Genomic DNA, 19,026 nt, shown 5'->3' on the forward strand with positions numbered 1-19,026 from the left:
ATATAGATAAAAACTGGCTTAATGACATTTAGATTAGAAATGAGAATTTTTTTTTTTTTTTTTTTTTTTTACATAGGCATCACCACTTATCAAGGCCAAGAGGCCACTCAAGGATAAGGGTTAAAGAGTGTACAGTAGACATTGGACAATATAGTAATCATTAGTAATGAAAATTTGGTAAATTTGATAACTTATATAGAACGGCTCATCAAGAACTTATTTACGTTAGACTTGAACACAACCATATTGTAGTCAGCCGGAAAGCAGGAAAACGGAAGACAATTCCACAGGCGTTCAGTTCTAAGAAAGAAGCTTTGTTCATGGAATCTACGTTTATGTTTAGGCACAGATAAAGAGTGGGGGGAATTATTGACAGCGTGTACAGCTAGACGAGTGTTTCTTGTGAAAGTTTGGTGAGGGGGGACTATAGATTGAAGCTCAGTTGAACACCTTCCATGAAAATAACGATACATCAGAGACAAACTCGCAACATCTCTTCTGTGAGATAGAGGAATGAAGGAATTAAATGATAAAGATAATAAATAAAAGCAAGTATAAAATACCTTAGAAAAAATGAGCAATATTAAAAATATAAAAAATAAAAAGGAGGAGAGAATAGGAGAATAAAAAGCGGAAGGGTAGAATATAGGTAAGTAACAGTAACAAGAAAATGGAGGTCGCTATGAAATAAAGGAGGCCATTAAAGAAGAGCAAATAATAAAAGAAAAAGGAAAAGATAGTTGCTCCTCCTAACAGTGTTGAGCCTTTTCTTGATAAGTTTTGATTTGTTAAAGATAACATAATTGTATTATATATATATATAATACAATTATGTTATGAAAGAAAAAAAACTTTGGGTTCCCTCCTACCCTGGAAAGAATTTATAAATATGTGTGTAGGAAGGTTGGATTATTCTATGTATAATTCCTATGTAACCTTCCTACACGCATATTTATAAATTCTTTCCAGGGTAGGAAGGAACCCAAAGTTTTTTCCTTCTTCACTCGCATATGGTCTGTAGCCTGTTTCCTCCGCATTTTTCCAACCAAATCCTGATGATGTCCCCTGAAACAGGGACGAAACGTTGATAACCGTTTATTAATTTTAGGTCTTCCTTCTCATTCGCATAACCTCAGCCATCGTTTTGTATTTTATTTTACTTTATATATATATATATATATATATATATATATATATATATATATATATCGATTTTTTTGTTCTAAAAACATTGTATGTATTGATCGTTTATTGTCTTTCTTTTATTCTTCAGATTGAGAGAACAATCAGAATATTCCCAGGTGTTGAAAATTACACAGATATTTTGCATACTTTGAAAGGTTTACAGTCTCGGGTCATTTTATTGTATGCTTCGTAAGTATTGACTGAATTAGTTGAATAGACTCTAATTCTCACCAGTCGTCCACACTCCAAGCATATTTTCACACTTGAATCAATATCTTCGAAATTCGTACAAGTCCTCCTAGTCTGATATGCAACCACCATAGGAAATGTGTATTTATTTGTATATACATAAATAGTGATTGTATTGTTTCTTCCTAGATGTTACCAAATCAAAGCGGCACTCACTCTAGGCATGTTGAACAGACTTCCTTACAGGGAGGAAGTTTCATGGGAATATCAAATTTGCAAGCAGTTCTCAGTTGCTTAATCCAATGAAACTCTAGTGTTTATAAAATAGTGCCCAATTACAGGTAGCGCTGTATTATAATATAAATTTCTATTTATTTATACAAACATTATTGGCTGCATATGTGCATGCCTGTTTCAGCTGCGATCGCTTTTGAAATCCAGCTTCAGTTATGTAGCACATAATGTTTATATAAATAAAGAAATTTATACTATAAATATATATTATTCCATCTCGTCACACAAAAGTTAGCAAGTAAAACGTGCTTTTTTCTAGTCCTCCCTTCTGAGCAAAGCCATTTAAAATAGTAAGGAAAAGAAAGAAAGAAAATAGCAAGTCAGGCAATCACTTCTCGAAAAAAAAAAAAAAATCAACAATGGTGTTTTTCCTTTCTCTTTAGGTCATCAGAAATGATAATACTAATTTATATATGAAAAATGTAACTACTAACGTAATTCTATGATTTGATATAACAGTGATATATCTAGATAAATAGAAAGTGCAAAGCAAATCTTTTTTTTTTTTGCCATTTTTGAAAGAGGATGTACACTAGTTTATATAATAATATGCTATACCATTTTATGTTCGTACGTACGTACGTTATCACCTCTCACACACACTTTTCAAAAATTTATGGAAAAAAAAAGAATTTTTTTTTTAATAGTATTGATTGGCAGACATTTATAATTTCAAATTGAAAGTAAATTAGCAAGCCGCCTGGCATTGCTTGCCTGTAAGAACCTTTATTTTTAAATAATAAAAAAATTAAAAAAAAAATTTAAATACAAAAAAATGAAAAAAAAAAAATGTATCGGACTCCATGATGTTTATATTTATTGTTTCTTCCCTCAGCAAAGAAGATTCAGAACGTTTATTTGCTGATGCCACAGATTTGGAATTGACTTCGAAAGGTTATGCGTGGATTGCCACCGAACAAGCTTTGCAAGCCTCAAATACACCAATAGGTAAGTTTAGCAAAAAAAAATTTAAAAAAACTACTCTCTCAGTTTCTGTCAATAAAAAGATGCACCTGAAGAATGTCAGATGTTATATCAGCCGAAACGTTGCGTATATAACAATCAAAATGAAAACAATAATTTCAAGAATTTAAAAAGTGTTGGTGGTTAACCATTATTTAAAAAAAAAAATAATGTGCTTGCGCAGTATAATTAGATGTAAAAAAAAATCGGGTTTGTATTACTGTGCACATAGATTCGAAAAAGTTATCAACAAAACAAATATATATCAAATAAATGTTATCAAAGGCAAGATAAGTTACTTTTCTGCCAAACTGGATATATTTTTTGTGTTTTTATTCAATGTAACATATTTATTCAGCCCGAAAAACATACAGTGTTTACCGATGTAATCGAAAATTCAAGATGGCGTCTCACACACTCTTTAACACCGTAAGTTTGGGAAAAGGTGTTATAAATAATAAACTATACAAAATACTATTAAAAACCCGCCCAATATATGTCAACCTATGTCACGGTAACATATATTGAGCGAGTTTTTAACAGTATCTTATTCGGTTTTTTATTTATAACACCTTTTCCCAAACTAACCGTGTTAAAGAAAGAATCAGACGCCATCTTGAATGTTCCAATACATCGGTAAACACTATGCTTTTCAAGCTGAATAAATATGTTACATTGAATAAAAACACGAAAAATATATCCAGTTTGGTAGAAAAGTAACTTATCTTGCCTTTGATAACATTTATTTGTTATATATTTGTTTTTTGACAACTTTTTCGAATCTATGTGTACAGTAATACAAACCAAAAAATCATTTTAAGTAGAAACACGATTACATACTTACATATGTCGAAATTAGTAAATATTACAAAAAATGATCAAGTAGAAAAATAATTATAAGTAAGAATTAAATTTATGATATAGAGTCTTATCGTATTCGTTAATGACGAAGAATTCTAAAAAGTCAGGGCAGATAACTGCAATTTATGATTTTGACAAACCCGTAATTTTAAAATAGAAAACGGTGGACCACTAATACCTGTTTTTTGTTAGGGGGATGGGGGTATAAAAATAGAGTAAGTCCGTTAGAACTACGATTTTTCGTAATTTTTGGAATGTTTACTAATTTCAGCATGACATAAGTATGTGCTTGGGAGATAACCGTTTCAATATAGCTAAGTTTATTTAGAAACAAAAATGTTACTTATTAAATAAGTATTTAATAATATTTAGAAGTTACTTCTAAATAAATTCATTTATTTAGAAGTTACTTCTAAATAAATGAATTTTTTTTTTTTAGTGAAGGAATTTAGAAGTTACTTCTAAATAAATGAATTTATTTAGAAACAAAAATGTTAAACTACGTTAATAAAAAGAAAAAACCGTGTCTAACATGTGTTTCACCGACACAAGAAGGAATCATCATTATCATAGTGGGTTTAACGTCCATTTTACATGGCATGCGTTGGACAGCTTTTTAAAAATTGATATCCGAGCTAATCTATCTCTGGCTGGCTATGTCTTTATTCATCATGATTCCTCTCAAGTCTATTCTTATCATTTCATAGCATGTTTTCCTACTAGCTTAACTGATCCACATCTAACCCATTCTTTCAATATGGTTATACAACAAAAAGTTTCCTGTTTTTCGCTTTAATCTTCCTCTGCGGTCATCTGATCTAAGCCTGCCTTTAAGACTTCCACATTTGGACTAACATTTCAGTCATTTGTTTTCAGTTTTTTCTCTTACGTTGATCGTTCACCTACTTCTCACCTCGACCACATAATGTTTGTATAAATATATATATAAATCTCACCTCGACCACATAATGTTTGTATAAATATATATAAATCTCACCTCGACCACATAATGTTTGTATAAATATATATAAATCTCACCTCGACCACATAATGTTTGTATAAATATATATAAATCTCACCTCGACCACATAATGTTTGTATAAATATATATAAATCTCACCTCGACCACATAATGTTTGTATAAATATATATAAATCTCACCTCGACCACATAATGTTTGTATAAATATATATAAATCTCACCTCGACCACATAATGTTTGTATAAATATATATAAATCTCACCTCGACCACATAATGTTTGTATAAATATATATAAATCTCACCTCGACCACATAATGTTTGTATAAATATATATAAATCTCACCTCGACCACATAATGTTTGTATAAATATATATAAATCTCACCTCGACCACATAATGTTTGTATAAATATATATAAATCTCACCTCGACCACATAATGTTTGTATAAATATATATAAATCTCACCTCGACCACATAATGTTTGTATAAATATATATAAATCTCACCTCGACCACATAATGTTTGTATAAATATATATAAATCTCACCTCGACCACATAATGTTTGTATAAATATATATAAATCTCACCTCGACCACATAATGTTTGTATAAATATATATAAATTACACCTCGACCACATAATGTTTGTATAAATATATATAAATCTCACCTCGACCACATAATGTTTGTATAAATATATATAAATTACACCTCGACCACATAATGTTTGTATAAATATATATAAATCTCACCTCGACCACATAATGTTTGTATAAATAAAGAAATGTATACTATAAATATATATTATTTCATCTCATCACACAAAAGTTAGAAAGCAAAACATGCTTTTTTCTAGTCCTCTCTTCTGAGCAAAGCCATTTAAAATGGCAAGGAAAAGAAGGAAAGAGAACAGCAAGTCAGGCAATCACCCCTCGAAAAAAAGAAAAAAATGGGAAAAGAATTCCTTCACTAAAAAAAAGTGGTGTTTTTCCTTTCTCTTTCATTGCTTTCACCGCAAATCAACATTGTCTTCCTTGCAATTCCTTTTTCACTAGACGACAGCTCTGGCTAAGAGTAAAATGTAGCATCTGCTCTGATACTGTTCTCCGTCAGTGAAGGAAAACTCCTAGACAGAAGCATTTTATTTTTATTTTTGTCTCAATTCAGAGTGCCACTTTTCAGAGAGTTGCGGGTTTCCCCATATTTAAAAAAAAAATGACCTTACATCTTACTCTGGCCTCATGGCGAAACAAGTAAATAGGGATTTAGAGACTGTAAAGTCATTGTTTTTATTTCTAGGAATAGGTTGGCACAACTTATCCAAACCTAAAGGTCACTCAAATATAAGGGATCAGTGAGTGTCAGGTGGATGGTGAGACAATATTGTGATGATTGTTAATTTGATTATTTAAGAAGCCAGTCCAATACGAATTTGTTTACATTGGACTTGAAAATTACCATGTTGTAGTCAGCTGGAAAGAATTATTAAAGTATTATTGATGTTATCGAATGACAGAACCATTTATGAACTGAATGGACTAGTCTCAAATATTATATATATGTATATGTGTGTGTGTGTGTGTGTGTGTGTGTGTGCATATATATGTATATCGGGTTGGTACAAAAGTTTTTATTGGTATGTGGAGGGAGCATTTTAAACAATTGTAATTTATTTTATGCATATTATTATTATTAGTTAACCATATCAGCATGATTAATTTATTACTTTTTCTGATTATTAAAACAGATTTTCCTGCAATATTTTTTACCTGTTAACTCAAAAATTACCTTCTTTAGTCAACAGAAAAGAAGTAATCGTCTGCTATGATAATACTTGTCCTTTCACAGTACAAGTCACCAAAGATTTCCTACGAAAATTTGTTTGGAAGATTTTGACCCATCCTGCATATTCTCCTGACTTAGCTCCCACAGACTATCACTTATTTCAAGGATCACAAAATCACTGAGATGACCTTAGGTTAACATCACGAAAGGAGTTTAAACACGAATTAAATTCAAATTTCACATCAAAACTTAAAGAATTTTGCGACCAAAGCATTTATAAGCTCGTTGATGGACGAAATCAAATTATAAAAAGCAATTGTTGTTACTGTTATGAATAAAGATTTTCAAAAAACAGTTTTTCATTTTCAAGAGTAAATTTTAAAAACCTTTTGCATCAACCTGATATTATAGAGCATTCTATGCATTGAATAAAAGATTGATATTAAATATTAGATTCAGTGTATATTCAGTCTTTCTACTTTCAACTACGAATAATGATATAACAATTAGTTATAGTATTAAATATATTGTACAAGAATAACTAAGTAAGAAACTAAAAACATTCAACTTTCTTAAAAAAAAAAAATTAAAAAAAATGTGGAAGTGATATCACGTGCCAGAACAGATATTCAGTACTTGTAGACATTGAATTTGAAGACTACAAGGTTGTAGTTATAGCGGACACCATTCGCCTGCTATAACTCTATATGACCCAATCTATAGCGGGCGAATGGTGCCCGCTTTTGTTAAGAGAATTAAAGAGAAATGGTTGCATGGTCCCTTTTGCCAAGAAATGAGTACACAAAATTTGCCGTGATTGTATTTATAAGCAATGTACATTTATTAATTTTTTTTTTTTTTAATTTTCTTCCTTTGAAGATTGTAACGCTGGGTATGGGGCAGCCAAACCAGCTGCCAACATTGCCCTGCTTTTTATTGAAATCAACCGAAAGCTCTTTTTAGTATCCTCGTTGTTCCCTTAAGTGCAATTGTGTGGATCTCTTTTGCACTTGGTTCTCCAGGAATATTAGTTAGTTAGGACTTCAGGTTCTTCTTCATAAGCCCTGTGGCACCTATAATAACTGGTATGATTGATATCTCCCTAAGATTACCGAAAAGGTATAAGGAAACACTATTTGCGTTATTGTCTTAAAAGTCCTTTGTGAGGGTTCAAATGTGCTTTGTGTTAGTGTAAAACAGGAGTAATTTCGACCCGATCTGCATAGTCTGTTTCAAGGAAGAAAATACAAACAGAATGCGTAGGTGGGATAGCCCCCTTGTGGCAAAGAATGGCATTGCCAGGATTAAAGGGCGATAATTAAGTTTATCTTAATGTTACCAGTTTTGTGTTCGTGTGTTCGCTTGTATGTGGAACTCGGTTCCCATATAATCTGCACGGAAGCAATATCATGTTAATGTGTTGTCTGACAGTAGATTTTTAAGAGCTGGTCTTATCAGTGTGGGTGTTTAAACCAACTCCTACATAGTATTAGTAACAAAACCTGCTATAGAAAAGGAAAGATAAAACCTTATCTTCAGCAGAGATAGTTAGTTCTTTGGTATCCAGTAGAGAGAAACAGGAAACACAGAGGACGTACTTGTTGGTTGCTTTCAGGGATCTCTCTGCTGATCGATCGCGATTCTCAAAGTTCTTCAGGGGACAAATGAAATCAATACAGCAAGTAGATTGTTCAGTGTGTGACCATGTTGCATAACAGGGACATTTCTCTGAAAGAGAAAATACGTTTTTATTTATGACTGCTGTAGATTTAGTTTTAATAACAATTAGCAGGGACAATAATTTTAAACTTAAACTGCATCAGTCATTTACATATATCTTACTTTTAATTTTTTTTTTCTTTTTATATTGGTTGGGAGCTTTTTGTTTTGTTTTTTATTTACTGGCGTGTCATCGCTTAATAAAAATAATAAAAAAAGGTTTTTATTTTTAATATTTTTTTTCAATGTTTTAATCAGTTTGTTCAAGTCGGTGATAGGGCATCCTACTGGATGCCAGATATTCACCTGCTATCTCATATATTCCAACAGACAGATTCTAACTGTCCTTTAAGTGCAATTGTTTGAATCTCTTGCACTTGGTTTACTAGGTATATTTGTCAAGTGATTTTTTAAATCCTTTTTCAGTTTCAGAGTCCAGTTGCTCCTACAATTACTGGAACGATGGAAATCTTCCTATGATTCCAATTTCTTTTTATGTTATGCATAAGGCCCTAGTATTTCGCTATCTTTTACCTCTCCGTTCTTTATCATTATTTGAGGACAGAAACTTCTACTATGGTTGCTTCTTTCTCCTTGTCCCATATCACTATGTCAGTGTGTCAAGAATACGGGTTAATGAGATGGATAAATTGACAGTTGAATGATGATGAGTGCATTGAAAATCACATACCACCCATTCCAAATAATCGATCCAGAAAACAAGTATTCTTCTCCCTTTGTCAGAAAAATTGCTCAATGTGAATGTGAGAATTAAAAGGACAAAATAGGACAGAAAGAAGAGTTATGAAGCTGCCAGAAGTACGCTCAAGGGTGACTTTTTACTCTTAATTATCTGTAATTTGTATTTTTTATTTTTTTAATAGAAATCGCTCCAGACAAGGTGTGGAGTCACTTAAAGAGTCATCAAGAACAAAAGATGCCTATTGACCTTAGTCTTGAAAAGAGCAAGGTTAAAAGTAGGAGGAAAACAGTAAGCAGGAAGAGAGTTCCACAAACTTGCAGCTCTTAGAAAGAAGCTACGGGAATAGGAGATTGCATTACAATAAGGTATCAAACTACCAAATTGATAGAGACCACTAGACCAACAAGTCAAACGAGCTGGAACAAAAAGCAGGAAATAGATCAGACAATTCTGAATATTATATGCCATAATAGTATTTATAGAAAAGACTGAGACTAGTAACATTCAATTGAATCCTATTTAAACTATCTCGGTAATCAACTGAACAAGCCATCCACATCAAGCGGCTTGCAGAAGTCTGGTATTGCTCGAGGCCAATACTTTGATTTTATGCCACAAAAACTAAAGTATAAGTTCAAGTACTGAGCAATATACCGAGAAAGGGAGATAGTTTAAACTATAATTGGATGATCTCGTGCCCCCCTTCACTGCATGCCATTACTCCATCAGCCATCAATGTCTTCCTCTCACTATCATTGCATGTTGGGTATTTATCTCTCATGGTGAGAAGATGTGACACTAAGCTTGAAAAGTGGGATTTAAGAGCCAGCATCACAGAGGAAAAGTATTCTGGCCTGCAGAAAGAATGCCCGGGAAGCCCAGTCAGCATTCCTCAGTAGAAGTGTTTCAGACGATTAGCAATAAATTAACCCTTTCTCAATAAGAGAAGTCAAAGCCTTGGAGAGTGGACCTCCTAGAACTGCACAGGGTTAGCAATATACAGCAGTCAACAGGGAAAAGGCTATTTCAGAAATGCTATAGACTGTCGATTTTTGTGTGGAGGTAAAAACTCCAGTGGTGCCAAGGCGCCAGGTAACTTTGGTTATGAAACCATCCTCATAAGCATTGCCTCCTCCTTTGAGTGACATTTTAGTATATGTTCTCATGCGACAATCCTAGGCATTACCTCCTCTTTTGATGGTGGAAGGTAGCATACGTCAACAAGAAATTTTCACATTCACTGACCGTTAGCAAACTAAACACTTACACTATGTAATATATGTTCGTTTGTCATTATATCATCCTCCCAGGCAATACCTCTGTTTTTAGGAGAGTAAAGGGCGTTAGTGTAGTATCTGTTCTGTGATCATGATAATATCTTCCTAAGCATTACCTCCTTTTTTGATGATGGAGTGGATAGTGTAGTATATGTTTCAGAGAGAGAAGGCAAAGCCTGGGAGGGTGCACAGGACCAGAAACAGACCGTAGTCAACAGGGAAAAAGGCATTTCAGAAATGGCATAGATTCTGTTGACGTTGATGCAGAGGGGAGAAAACAGACTTTGTAATATATCCGTGAACATTTACAAAAAGAGTGAATTTTTTTTTTTTTTTTACTTCAGTGTGAGTTTTTACTTGCTTCATTTTTGTCAATATGCATAAGTTGTAGATCTGCCATTTCCACTCAGCATGATATTGATACAAAATGGTGATCTTTATTAGTCATTGATCATATCAATTAATTGATTTTCTTGTATCTATTTTCGTTTTTTTATTATCATTATTGTTTTTAACCGTTTCAGGTGTCATTGGCACACAGTTAATAAATGGTACAAATGAAGCTGCCCATATCCAAGACAGTATTTCGCTGATTGCCCAGACTTTCATTCGTCTACACAAGGAGATGAACATCTCTGAGCCACTCAACGAATGCACCGATATCAGCATCCCTTGGTATGAAGGCAAAACCATTCTTAAGTAAGTCGGCATCATCATCAAAGCACATCCTCTGTGTTCTGTCATTAAAGGTCTGAAAAAAGAAACAAAACAAGGATGCAGAGTTAACAAGATTATGTATGTACAGGAAGTACAGAAGTGATGGGTTGTCAGAGACTGCTTCTGGATTGATTATAGTCACCCTCTCTGTTATCACAATTATCACTATTCATAGTGTCAGGAAGAGCCCATATAGTGTCACAATAGGGTGAATCACCATTGCAGTTATTTAATGCTGAACCACAATAACTTTTGTAATGAATAAATTTTAACAATTATTTTACCTGTAACTGACATGATTCTTTAAACGAATATCTTAGATAAATTAAAAAGAAAAAGTACAAAATCTATAAAACACTTACCCCATACTTGGAATTGCATGGTAACTGTTTTTACCAAAATTACAAATTATTGTCAGATCTAAAGAAAGAAAATTTAGAAATTAGTTTCATTATATATATATATATATATATATATACAGTTGTGCCCGATATTATTCATACCCCCCTTGAAAATTGAGTTTATTAGGTGTAACTTTTGTAAGAATTTATTGTTTACGTCCATATTGATACATATTCTTAATAAACCTCTTCTGATCATTTTCGTCATTTTAAAATCTCGGGATACTTGTAATAAAAGAAATATACAGCTATTTATAAAATCTGCAATGTTCAAAAATAATCATACCCCCTTATTTTTTCAGTATTAATCGAGTTTCTGACTGTTTGTTTTCTGTTTGATTCTTATTTTGAATGCTTTTATACAACCTTTGATTAATTTCATTTCGTTTTTTGCATTTTTCAGAAATTAAAATGATATCAACTGAAAACCAATAAAAGAATAAAAATTATTAGAATGGGGAAGAAAAAAGAGCTTAGTAATGATCTTAGGACTAAAATTGTGAATTCACATAAGGATGGTTTAGGTTACAAGTCAATTTTCAAGAAATTTGAGGTCCCTACAGCAACAGTACAGAGCATCATCAAAAAATTCCAGAGCCACCACACAACAAACAACTTGATTGGTAGAGGAAGAAAAAGGAAACTGTCTGCTAGAGCCACCAGGAATATTGTAAGAAGTGTTAATGCAAATCCAACCACCACTAATAAGGACATTTTAGAAAATCTGGAGTCTTCTGGCATAAAAATATCAAGGCAAACATTGCAAAGGACTCTGCATGAAAATGGTCTGAAAGGAAGAAGACCAAGAAGGACTCCATTGCACACCGGAAAACACCTTGCAGCACGTCTAAAGTTTGCTAGGACCCATGTGAATTCTCCAGAGTCCGTTTTCTCAAGTATTTTGTGGACTGACGAAACAAAAATTGAATTGTTTGGCCATATGGATGCTTCTTACGTTTGAAGGAAGAAAGGAGAAGCTTACAACCCAAAGAACACCATACCCACGGTGAAACATGGTGGTGGTAGCCTAATGTTTTGGGGCTCCTTTTCGGCTAGTGGTCCAGGTAGTTTGGTCAAGATAGATGGAACCATGAAGAAGGAGCAATATTTGGAGATACTCAAGAAAAACATTAGACAGGATGCGGAGAAGCTCCATTTAGGACCAAACTGGGTCCTTCAACAGGATAATGATCCAAAACATACTGCCAAAATAGTCAAGAAATGGTTTGAGGATAATCAAATTAATGTTTTGAAATGGCCTAGCCAGAGTCCCGACCTGAACCCTATCGAAAACCTCTGGCACATATTGAAAACTGAGGTTAAAAAGCGGAAACCTAGAAATTTGAGGGATTTGGAGAACTACTGCATTGAAGAATGGTCAAAAATCAGTGTTGATGCTTGTAAAAACCTTGTTGATAAATATCCCAAACGGTTACAGGCAGTTATTAAGAATAAAGGGCATGCTATTGACTATTAGTAAGAGAGGTATGAATAATTTTGAACTAGTGCCATTATTGTTTTTCTTTGTATAATGTTTCAAACTTGCATAATTTATTTATTTGTTGAGTTTAAATTAAATGCTTATGCTTGATTTATTGTTTGAAATCCCTTTAATATTGTCTACCTTCTGGTTTGAGCAATATTCTTATAGAAATCTCAAAGATCCGAGGGGTATGAATAATATCGGGCACAAGTGTATATATATATATTAAGTAATGTGATTGATAATTTAAAATTTAAAAAACAAATTATAATCAAATTAAAAATCAGTTTCACAAGAAGGAACAACAACAAAATCAATTATCTGTACGATCGTTTCGGAAAACCGTGTTTTTATTGTGGTAGACATCAAGTTACGGACAATAATTATTACATATAGTTAGATATAATTAGCTCTAATAATAAGAAAATTAATAAACTACAAAATACAACTATACAAAATACATCAGACTGTAACTGTAGAAGAAAAAATAAATGTCCCCTACAAGGCTCATGTAAAATTAAAAATGTTATCTATAGCTGCACAGTATCAAAAACCCCAAATCTACATGAATCTATTAACAGCCATAACTCAACTACCAGATTAAATAATGATACCAACTTAAACCAATCTATCGATCAATTACAAACCAACCCACCATATAATAATCCAGCACCAGACCTAACGGAAAATAATTACAATAAGCAAAAGGCAATATATTTTGGTTCCACATCTGGCCTAATAAAACATAGAATTTCAACGCACAAACATTCTTTTAAAAATAACTCTCTGTCAAACCAAACTACTCTATCCAACTATATTTGGCAACTAAAAAATAACAATATTTCCTTCAACTTAAAATGGCGAGTAATTGAGTCTTGCAAACCGTATAAACCAGGAGATAAATTCTGTGCACTATGTACAAAAGAGACCCTAAAAATTTTAAAATACGAAGATATAAAAAATGCAACCACCCTATTAAATTCAAGACAGGAACTAATATTTACATGTAGTCATAAACGTTGGTTTAAATTTAATAAATATAAACCACCTCAAATCTTTAAAAATTACTTATTAGTAAAAATAGATTACAACTTTTTTTTTTTTTTTATAAATTAAGTTAGACTAATTATCCCCCTTGCGCCCTTTCATTAAAGAAAATATGACTAATTATCCCCCCTTGCATTATGCAATTATACAAACAACATTCGAAATATAAACCGTGGCGTCTTTAAATCAAAAGTACGCTAACGGAAATAATTTATTGCACGGGCGTCCCCCCTTTTAAAATTCATCATTCAATAAGGTGAAAAGCTATAGCAAACATCACATATGAGTATTTTAACCATAGTTCCTGATTTCAAAAGGCGAAAAACTAAAAGGTAAATTTCTGTACCTATATTTTTATGTATATACCTGTATATCTATGTATATGCATGTATGTGTCTATTTTTTTCATATATATGCATGTATATATTTGTAATGTTGTACTTAAAGCAAATTTATAATTTAAATTCAAATCTATATTTTACTCTATTTCTTTTCTATCTCTAACCCATATTAATTTTCTTATCAATTTTAAATCCAGACCTTTTATTTAAATTTTTTTCAGATACATCTGCATTACTTTTAATGCTAGGTTTATTTATGGTGTCTTTTAGATTTAATAAAAACCCTTTAAAATTTGCTGATGAGGAGACCTTGTTTATTAAAAAACTATATGTAATAATTATTGTCCATAACTTGATGTCTGCCACAATAAAAACACGGTTTTCCGAAACGATCGTACAGATAATTGATTTTGTTGTTGTTCCTTCTTGTGAAACTGATTTTTGATTTGATTATAATTTGTTTTTTAAATTTTAAATTATCAATCACATTACTTAATATTGAATTAGCTCTAGGATATTTACCTATCGAGCTTATTATATATCTAAATTACATTGAGCACTTTTTCTTTCCTGTATTTTAATGAAACTAGTGATTTCACTGTTACATTGAAATACACTCAGCTCTTTAGACTATTGTTCTAATCTCCTTTGAATTATATATATATATATATATATATATATATATATATAGAGAGAGAGAGAGAGAAACAGATATTATTTTTAAAAAAAAGCACGGGGTGTCTCTGATTATTTTATTTTGTCAATTTGTTGCAAATATGTTTCTTTTGTTTCATCATTTCGCGAGCACTTGCAACTGAATCTAGTTGTCATCAAGTTCTTATTTCTACTAAGCGCATTTAATAATAATTATATATATATATATATATATATATATATATATATATATATATATAAACACACACACACATACATATGCACACAATGCCACGAAAAAAGCATATCTAATCTTTGGATTATTATTGTGAGATACCACCATGCAATTTTTGGCTTGGTTGGTTTTGGTTTGGTTGTTTTGTTTTACTGCATATCAACCTTTTTCAGGCTATTTAATGCCAAATCCAATTAGTTTGGAAATAGTATTCATGTTGCATCCAGTTATTTTGTAGAATGTTTTTATTCTTCAAGCTCTTTGAATCTTCAATCTCTAGTTTGTAGTGTTTGGTTTGGTTGTTTCATAATTGATTTTATCGTTTTTGTTCTCTGCCCTGCACAACATGAATGAGTTTTGCAATGGGAGAGGGAAAAGGGTTACAGTATTAATGTTTTGTACATTTTAAGTTAGGAAATCAGTCAGGAAGTGGGGGAGATAGAAAGAGGAAGTGGGAGAAGGAAAAAAAGGTAAAAGTGGGTTGTTGTTTTTGTCTTTGGTTTTGCAGAACATAAAGTTTTGCAAAAGGAAGTAGAAAAACAAAAAAGCATCAATGTTAGGTGCATTTCGTCTCAGGAAGCCAACATCTTCAGATAGCCTGATCTGGTAGCACCAGGCAATTTTTGAACCCCATTCCTTGATTGCTTTTCTGAAGTAGCGGGGCTCCTCTGTCAGAAGGTGGTGATGTAACACTGGTGTCATCTGCCCATGTTATCAAGTCACACCTTTCAACCATCATCAACAACTGATTTTTATTCCATTAGGACAGCATACACTATTCTACATATGGCGTCAGTCCTATCTCTTTCATATCCCTTCTTTTATCGTCCAAAATTCACCTCTACTTTCAGTTCGTATCATTCACTTCAGAATAATGGCCGAAACTGCAAAGCGGTTCCTCCTGATGATGATATAGTGCTCGATCTGATAGTAGAGATATCAGCTGCAAATTACAAAAAAAAAAAAAATGTATCATTCAAATCCTTAGTTGACCATGAATAAGTGAAGATGATTTTCTTTTTTTATGCTGTTTTGTTTTTCAATTAATTTTTTTCCAAATCATTTCAGATATTTGAAAGACGGTCATTTAGAAAATGGTGTAACTGGCCAAGTGAGCTTTAATATGGAAGGTGACAGGTTGAACCCTGTCTACAACATAATGAATGTCCAGGCAACACGTACAGTAGCCGTTGGTATCTATGGAAGCCGAAAGGTCAGTTCATTTAGAATCATTTCTCTTTCTTTTTTTTTTTTTCTTGATCAAACATTTATTGGGATGGGACAAAATAATGGAAACACCTTCTGAATTTTGCTTCTATTTCAAATGCCTATAAAAATTGAAAAATTTACTAAAATGCTGTTTTCAATTTTTTTTTATTTACAATTATTTTTGTCCAATTCAGGACAAAAATAATCGTAAATAAAAAAAATTGAAAACAGCAAAAAAATTGATTAAATTTATTTTTCATTTCATTGCATATTAGTAAGAAAAATTAAAATGACAGATCTATCAGATTTTCAAAGTGAACAGACTGTTGGTGCGCAGACGAAAGGTGTTAGTGTAATGGAAGTGTGTGAAATGGTGGCCGTATCGAAGGAAACTCTTAAGAGTGATGACAGCCTAGGGAAAAAGAACGATGTGTGAAAGAGATCAAAGAGCGCTTATAAGGGTTATGAAGAAAGAAAAATCACAGCATAACTTTAACAATTTAGATAAATCTGTTTGCCAAGGGCTTTACATGGTTGGATTTCATGAGAGGGCAGTCATCACGAATTCACTGTCTTAGATGATTTTTCTATCGTTTTGTGGAAGCCCTGTAACTCAGCAATTTAGTAGCTGGAAAGAGATGCAAGTGGATTTTGTTTCTCTTGGTGACATAATCCGTTATAGATCAAAAAGAAAGAGTTTTTAAATTGTCACTACTTTAATTTTTAATTATTAGATTTGTTCAGAAAGTAAGGACCTATTTATAATGGCATGAATTCAGAAACAATCACTTATCTTGGATCAATTTATGAAGCTTTTGCATCTGACCAATTTGTTCTAAATAAAGCTGTTAGCCGTCTATTCTTTCTGTAGTTACGTGATATTGTCGTTAATCTTCTTCAATTGCGTTGTTACATTTTAGTTGAAATAAAAGGTATTTACTCATGGTACTTTCCAAAATAACACATTACATCTTGTTTTAAAAGTCTCCTAGTTTGCCATGTTAATAAACCTTCCTGTCTTGACACATGCTTAAAAATCTCTCATGCTGCCATGGGCCACACGTCCGTCTCACATTGACACAAGCCCCCCCCCCCAACATCCTAGCCACGTTTTTTTTTTTTTCTATCCTTTTCTTTCCCTTCTCTTCCTCCACTGTGACATCAGCTTATTCACCAGCTTGGTCATTTGTTGGAATATTTGCATTTGCAAATGGGAAGTTGTGACCTTAACATGTTATGATCCAAGAGAGAAGTTTGGTGTTTGAAAGAAACCCCATGGAATAAGACGGCTCGCTGTGGTCTCCTGAACAGAAAAAAAAGGAAGCATCTAGTTGGCGCTGCCTTTTATTAACTTTGGTAATATATTCCGAAAAAAAAGTTAAATGTGTTCTTGCACCACCAGTCAGTGCCAAGCTTAGAAATTAAGCATATATTCAAAATTGTAATGATGGCCGTTAGTGTTTGTAGCACGGTTGTTACACTGGTCTAACCACTTTTGGCAGAATTATCTCTACCTGGCAACTCTTTCTCCCACACAAATGCACATGATGTGCATGAATTAAGATGCAAGCAGCAAAAACAACATGCAGACACAGCTGTTTCTTCGCACACTTTCTCAGTCAATTTTTCTCTTTGGTTAATTTATATTAAAATTGACTACATTGTTCATTTCACGTTATATCTGTATTTCTGTCTTTAATTTACTTTTATTCTCTGCCCAAGCAAGTGATATTGCTACTGAAGTCTAAGGGGGATGCTGCTGTAGGGGCTAGCTTTACAGAGAGTAATCTGAATGGGGAGTTGGGCAGCAAGGTATATGTTCACATTAAACTTAAATTCATGCATGCTGTTGCTACTGTCAGAGAAACAGGTGTCAGGTAGGGAATTCCAAAAACAAGCATTCCGAAGAAAGAAAGCTATTAGAATAGAAAATCTTCTGCCAACTAGGGACCTTTATAGTGAAGAGGTGTTATTAAGGAGCTAGTTGTATGCATTTTCTTTTAATCTATCAGGGCAAAGCACATTTCTTGGAAGTAATTGTAAAACAAACACAGGGATGTAATTCTATGGCAATACGTCAGAGGCTGCACTGTAGCCTTATTAGAACTGCTGACCTCTGCAACTCATTAAAAATTATTTTTGTGCATCCTGTTTAAGAAGGAAAGGTTGATGTGGTAACTACTCTGTGCAAAAGCGAATGGTGATGTGAGAAGCATTTTTAGCCCACTAGAGGGAGCCTTTTTTTCTCATAATGTTCACATTTCTTCACCATTTTTTGTGGCATCATCTCACATGCAGTACCAGATGAGGACCACACACACACAGCTTGTTGTGTGTGGCTATGATCATCATCATAGCGTTTCACTCCATCATCAGGCAGTATCAGAGGCATCCCTCAGGTCCATATCAGAGCATGCCTTGCTTAATGAGACAGTCTGTGAGGATGTGTGTGATAGTCTGCATGTCAGCACTACAGGGACACCGAGAATCCTGTACATAGACCCACTTGTGCAGGCTGTTCAGTGTTTCGGCAACCTTCACTTGAGCCTGGTTAAGTGTTACCTACTCTTTCCGAAGGAGTTCAGAGCTGAAAGATCTTCTTTTGATGCCAAAAGAGCCTTGTTGTTATCTTTAACGGATTCATTCCACCAATGCAGGCAGAAGGATGCTGGTGTTGTTCGTCTGAGGCCTGTGATAGTGGCAAAGCTCTTGTGAGATGGTAGTCGCTGTGGTACCTCTTGGTGTTTAAATAAGTGATGGCGATTGTCATTGCTGCCGGTAAATGTCCTGCATGAGCTCGATGTCGATCTTTGTAGAATGAGTCCATGCTGCTGCGCAGTATTCTGCAGTTGGGTAGTACAGCACTAAAGCAGACAGGCATAACGTCTGTGCCTCAGGTTTAGATAAGTGAAAAGAACATGAATTCCAATTTACTATTTTCATCATGACAGTTTTCTCTGCATAGTATTTTTTTTATTAA

The 19,026-nt window shown here is 33.1% G+C and overlaps 1 protein-coding gene and 1 long non-coding RNA gene across 11 annotated transcripts in view; one reads left to right on the top strand and one right to left on the bottom strand.

The window, feature by feature from the left end:
• LOC145287869 (glutamate receptor ionotropic, NMDA 1-like) overlaps positions 1–19,026 on the top strand; it is a 540,534-nt gene that overhangs the window by 371,838 nt on the left and 149,670 nt on the right. For all 9 annotated transcript variants that reach the window (XM_080135767.1, XM_080135762.1, XM_080135766.1 and 6 more), the window contains 4 exons: positions 1,274–1,374; positions 2,504–2,616; positions 10,484–10,658; positions 15,906–16,050. In XM_080135767.1, the coding sequence (XP_079991893.1) occupies positions 1,274–1,374; positions 2,504–2,616; positions 10,484–10,658; positions 15,906–16,050 (534 nt within the window). The remainder of the gene's footprint in view (positions 1–1,273; positions 1,375–2,503; positions 2,617–10,483; positions 10,659–15,905; positions 16,051–19,026) is intronic.
• Positions 7,858–19,026, bottom strand: part of LOC145287871 (uncharacterized) — a 194,787-nt gene continuing 183,618 nt past the window's right edge. For both annotated transcript variants that reach the window (XR_013869221.1, XR_013869222.1), the window contains exons 3-4: positions 11,039–11,096; positions 7,858–7,988 (exon numbers count right to left, since the gene is read on the bottom strand). This is a non-coding gene — a long non-coding RNA (uncharacterized LOC145287871). The remainder of the gene's footprint in view (positions 7,989–11,038; positions 11,097–19,026) is intronic.

This window comes from Euprymna scolopes, chromosome 11 (assembly GCF_053919585.1).
Source record: "Euprymna scolopes isolate OS-2025 chromosome 11, ASM5391958v1, whole genome shotgun sequence".
Classification (NCBI taxonomy): domain Eukaryota; kingdom Metazoa; phylum Mollusca; class Cephalopoda; order Sepiida; family Sepiolidae; genus Euprymna; species Euprymna scolopes.